Genomic DNA, 5,690 nt, shown 5'->3' on the forward strand with positions numbered 1-5,690 from the left:
CGGGGAGCGGATGTGCCCCTGAACCCTGGCGCCTCCACCACTCCTTTCACAGCACAGGCCTTTCCTGCGCCCAGTACTGGCCCTGCACACAGGCCATCTTGGGAGCAGCATCTGCAGTCACTCGCGACCCTGTCGTTCCCTCCTGGCCGCCCCTCGGTGCTGCCGGCTTTGCCCAGGGCACCTCTGGTGGCAGGAGACGCTGGTCAAGGCCCGGTTGGGACTGGAACCTGCAACATCATGGACCAGGTCAGGTCAGAAGGGGGCCGACCACCGAACCCCCAGACTCAGATCATTGTCCTGAGTCAGGCCCCCCTCGCCTGGGATGTTCCAGGGGCCCACTGTGAGGGTGCTGTGTGTCCTGCACCCCTCTTCTTGGAGGCCTCTGCGGTGGAAACCATTATGCCCACGTCGACTTTTGGGGCCACCCACGCCAGCGAGGGAGGCTGGCTTCCCAGCCTTCCAGCTCAAGCTCCACCACCAGCTGCCCAGCTGGCCCCCATCGTGACCTCGATGAACCCTGGGGCACGGCCACATGGGGCTTCCAGGGAAGGTAGCCAGGGCACCTCCCGGCCCAAGGCCTCGCCAGATGACTCCTGCAACCCCAAGAGTGTGTACGTGAACTTCCGACGTTGGCAGTGCTTCAAGGCCCTGGCCCGGGAGCACCTTCCCCAGAGTCCTGATGTGGAAGCTCTTTCCTGCTTTCTCATGTGAGTGCCCTGGGCAGGGCGCAGGGCTCACCTGGAGCTCTCACCTCAACGAGGAACGTGGGAGGGGCGTGCAGGCTGGCTGACCCCGGGATACTGGCAGGAAGGTCTGTGGGTGGTGTCCCAGCTATAGGGTGGGAGTGGACGGTCAGCCTCGAGTCCAGGTTCATGGCTGGCGCGAATGTGAGGCAGTAACCACAGTAGCCGGGACGGGTTGTCTTTCACACACAGACGCCTCCCCCTCCCCGGCCAGCGCTCAGTCATGCTGGGAGGGCTGGGGACATGTGCTCCTCAGAGCTGGGGTGGTCAGGCGGGTGGAGGGCAGGCTGTAGCCCCGGACTGACCCTGAGGCATTACACACAGCCCAGAGCTCCGGTCCCTGTCCCGCCTGAAGCCCACCATGGCGCTGGAGGAGGGAATGTGGCGGGCCGTGCACGCGTGGCAGGGCAAAAGCAACTTTGACAGGAGGATCTATCACGAGATGGCAGACAAGTGAGTCAGGGGCCTTGTTCCCAACAGCTGTGGGCAGGGGAGCTGACTGCAGTGGGTGGTGGGCCCACTGCAAGGCAGGGTCCAGCTGTGATGATGCTCCTCAGAGAGGGTGCTGGGCGGAGGGCTGGCGGCCAGCACACGGTCCTCACAGCCCAGAGGCCCTTCTCCTCTGGAAGGCTCTCCCTCACCTTCAGAGCGTGGGTGCTTCTGTCTTACCCCCCCGCGAGCTCCACCCTCCTCTGACCTTGACCCTTCCTTGGCTGGACATGAAGGCCCAAGACAGGCTGGGGCGAAGGTGCCCAGCCCAGTGGGGTCAGACTCTACCCAGAGGGGCTGTGCAGGGCATGTGCCCCGCCAGCCCGCCTCCTGCGTCCTCGGTGGCCTGGCCCTGACAGCCCCAAGGCCCTGGCTCTCCCCTCCCTCCATCAGCTGTTGCCTGTGATGGGCCCCGGCGGCCTCCTTCTCAGCTCAGCCCGTGCCCCTCACCCCCCAGGTTCATGGAGTTCGAGGCGCAGGAGGAAATGCGGTTTCAGAAGTTGCAGTTAAAGAAGGGGGCACAGGGACAGCCTCCTCCAGCCCCACTGAGACCTGATCCTCGGGGGCCCCGAGCCCCAGTGGTGGGCCCACAGCCAGGTACGCCAGCAGGATCCCACAGGACCCCCGGCCAAAGCAACAGAGCCTAGGGCAGGCCCCTTCCCCACCCACATCGGTCCTTTTCCTTCAAGGGGCTCTGATCTTTCAACTGAAACAGCCCTGAGAGCCAGAGCCTTAGCCGCCCTTTGTCACCATGGGGTCTGGACCTGGTCAATTTTCTTAACCCCTCTCCCACCTCCCTGTCAGAGGACCCAACAGAAAGTCTGCTGAGAGGCGGGCTGGGTGGCGGGCCCCTTGGAGAATCGGTGGCTCCACATGTCCTCACACAGAACTCTCTTGGATGCTCCCCTGGGCCCTGTCCCCTCACGCGGTCACACAGCTTCAGGTGGTCCTGACCCAGCCACACTCATGTTAATGCCCCCAAACACTGCCCTCACCATCGAGTGCTCAGGAGGTGGAAGCCTTATCCCCTCACCCCCCTCCTCTTCCCTCTCTGCCCAGCTCCCACTCCCAGGAAGGCTGCACCCACGGCCCAGCGAGCCCGCACACCCCAGTGGCCCCAGGAGACGGAGTCACCCAATGGGATCCCCCCCGCGGCCGTGCAGGAGTACATGGACCTCATGGACGAGCTGCTGGGGCTGGGCCACTCAGCTGCAGGGGAGCCAGGTGGAGAATGGGAGGATGGAGGAAAGGACCTGCTGCCGGACAAGGGTCTCCTGAGCTACCTGGACCAGCTGTGCTGCCAGCAAGACTTTGTCGCCGAGGTGGGCTGGCTCTGAGCTCTGGGGTCTATAGGATTCCGGAGGGTGGACTCCAGCACCCAGGGCCTGAGGTCTCTTCTTTGTTCCTGAGCTTGGTGCGTGAGTGTGTGTGTGTCTGTGTGTCTGTGTGTGTGTCTGTGTGCGCATGTGTGTGTGTTGTGTGTGTGCTCTGTGCGGTGTGTGCTATCTGTGTGTATGTGGTTGTGCCCTTGTCTTTGCATGTAAGCGGGTGTGTGTGTCTGCCTGTGTGTCTCTATGTGTGTCTGTGCGTGGCTGATGACTGTGACAGAGTAAAACACCCACTGTGTGCAGGAGGATGGGGTGGGTCTTTGCTTTCTCGCTTGTCCTCCAGGTCCTGCTGACTCACAGGTTACTCCCTGCCAAGGGTGCTCACTGCCTCTTCCTTCTGTCTCAGGTGGATGAGGTCATTCACCTCGGATTCGTAAAACAATTGCTTTCCCCGGACACGCGGCAGGATCCCCTGGCCCTAGCTGAGGAGTTGGATCGGGAGGAAGGACTGACTCCTTCCCAGGTGAGCCAGGGGAGGGTGGGACCCCAGGTGAGTTGGAGGAAAGGACAGGCCCTAGGTGAGGGAGGGATGCCAGGTAGTTCAGGGTTGGGGGGACACCAGGGAGCACCCAGGTAAACCAAGGCAGGGAGCAACCCAGAACAGGGCCCACTGGACTCTGTCAACCCCACCCTGCCTGTAGGCACGGCCCGCTGAGAGGCCAGCCCTGGGGTGGGTGCAGTGCAGGACCACAAGAGGAGGGGACTATGGAGAGAAGAGAGTGACAGGAAAGAGAGGGTGGGAAGGAAGGGGAGGGAAGGACACACAGCTGGGAATATGGCCCAGGGGATGGCAGGAGAGCCACATGTCTGTTTTGTATTTGAATCACAGTGGCGCCCCCTTCCCCCCAATCCCATTGTCCCATCACCCACGCTCCTCCTCCTCGCACACCTGTGTGCAGAGCCAGTCACTGTCCCTCTCTTCCCCCAGCTGGTAGAGAAGCGACTCCTGGCATCGGGGGAGCAGGAGGGTGGGCAGGCACCCCCGAGTCACGGTGCTCCCCTGTTGGACTCAAGACCTTCTGAGTCTGCAGCTGGCCAAGATGCTCAGAGGCGTGACCATGGCCCCCAGCTCGGGGTCAGTGACAAAGCCTGCCCACCAGACACTGACTTCAAGGACCGTCAAAGTGACTGCCGAGCAGAGGCCCACCTGTCCAGGCCCAAGGCGTTTGCTGTCTCTTCAGGACGTCAGGAGTACCCACCACTCTTTGCTCCAGGCACCCCCTCTCCTCCCCAGGGTCACGGGCAGGCTTACTCTGGACTGGGACCCAGGGACGCCTCCATTCCCAGAGAGACCTCGCTTGTTGCCGAGACTCTGGGGCCAGAGGGCAGGTCCAGTGCGGATGAGGAGGACCTCCCCAGCCTGGCCTTCCTCTGGGCCTCTCCTAGGAGCCTGCTGCCCTGTCGGCTCTCTCTGAGTCCTGTCCCTGCCTCGGGCCCTGTGCGCCCTGGAGGTCGGGGGCCCCGGGGAGCTGCCCAGTCCCAGTTCTGTCAGACACTAGGGCTCACGCGAGCTTCACCTCCAGCTTCCAAGCCTGGGAAGCGCGCTCTGGCTCGAAGCCCAGCCCGTGCTGAGAAGACCCCCCTGCCAGGGGCCTACCTCGGGGTCTGCGGGAGGCCAACAGTGGCTTTGGGGCTGGTTGGCCCCTCACAGCCTCAAAAGAGAAAGTGTGACGAGTCTGTCACAGGGAGCTGGAGGAAGCGGCACTGCAGCCAGTATGGAGCAGTGGGGAGTCCCTCCCTCTGCCAGCCCGTGGAGGATCCCAGACTAGATGTGACCTGGCTGTCCCCCAGAGGAGTCAAGGGCTCCTTCTCATCCCAGGGCTGATCCTGGCTGTTCTACTGACATGGGAGGGTGGGAGGCAGGGAGGGAGGGAAGGCCGGTTAGGGTGGGGGTGGGCCTGGGGGTGGGGGTAGGGGCGACACCTTTGGGAGATTGTGTATCTGTTATGAATAAAGATGGATTGTGTGAAAATGCTCTAAGGGCCTCTGTCTCCATACTCGGGTCTGTGCTGCTCCCTGGAGAGGGGACCTGAGAGGAAGGAAGGATGTGGGAGGTCATGGGTGCTATGGGTGCCCCTTGAACCTTCAGTCCATTCTTCCAGATTGACAGGGACTCCTTCCCACTGCTCCTGGGGGCGCACAGCTGTCTAATCCCCAGGGATCCCGCTGTCAATTCTGCTCCCAACGCTGGCCTGAGGCCGGAGGCTTGAGGCCTGAGAGGAGCGGAAAAGGCTTGACCTCAGAAGACAGGCTGTCTACCTCTGGGCCTCCTGGCAGGAGAAGCATCCTCTAGTGTCAGTGGGGTGATTGAAGTGGAGGGGGTGGAGGGGTGAGGCCGGAACAAGGAAGTTGCAAGAGAGAAATGGTGACACTCCTGTTCAAGGTGGGTACACGGGAAATGACAGTGGGTGTGGAGGTTCCCAAGTCCCTTTCGAGATTTCTGTGGGGTGGAATCTTGTCCAACTGAAGGAGTAGGACCCATCTGCTGTGGCTGGGGGACTGGGCTCAGGGACCACAGTCTTCAAGGACACCCCACAACTACTGTATCTTCCCTCCCAACCATGGCTGGACCCTTGAGGGAATAGATGCTGCGCAGATTTACAATCGCCTGGGAAACTTTTCCTAACACACTGTGGCCCAGTTTCACCCGCACAACCAGCAGGGGCAGTAGGGGCTCGGGTGTGTGTGGGCCCAGGGCAGGTGGGAGCTGGAGGTCCAGGCTGAGGCAGGGGTCCCCAGTCACCTTGCTCTGGGCACTGGTGGAGACCTCACAATCAAAGCAGAGTACTCGATCCGGAGGTAAGGGTGAGATGAGCAAACAGTGTGGGACAGGAGCTGAACCAGGAAGGGGACTCCTGTCTGCAGAACTGCCTTGTCCCAGCTCTGCTCCCACGTGGCCATGCCCTGCCCTCACCCCCTTGCCTCCTGGCCAGGGCCTCTTCCCCAAGTTTAAGCTCTGTTTCCTTGCCTCGGCTCTGGGTGGCTGGGACAGCTGAGGCTCGCTGAGCACGGCCCCAGCTCCAGCCATGACACCAAGCTGAGGCCCAGGGCGGTGGTCCAGCAGCAGCGG

At 62.3% G+C, this 5,690-nt stretch overlaps 1 protein-coding gene across 1 annotated transcript; it reads left to right on the forward strand.

The window, feature by feature from the left end:
- Window positions 1-237: 237 nt before the first annotated feature.
- On the forward strand, window positions 238-4,445 carry LOC308563596 (NUT family member 2G-like; the record flags this gene model as incomplete). The annotated part of the gene is made up of 6 exons (XM_081150800.1): window positions 238-707; window positions 1,068-1,196; window positions 1,690-1,829; window positions 2,292-2,554; window positions 2,967-3,083; window positions 3,549-4,445. The coding sequence occupies 6 exons, from the start codon at window positions 238-240 to the stop codon at window positions 4,443-4,445; spliced, it is 2,016 nt and encodes a 671-aa protein (XP_081006926.1).
- Window positions 4,446-5,690: the final 1,245 nt, after the last annotated feature.

This window comes from Miniopterus schreibersii, assembly GCF_964146895.1.
Source record: "Miniopterus schreibersii genome assembly, chromosome: 11".
In the NCBI taxonomy this organism is placed as follows: Eukaryota; Metazoa; Chordata; class Mammalia; order Chiroptera; family Miniopteridae; genus Miniopterus; species Miniopterus schreibersii.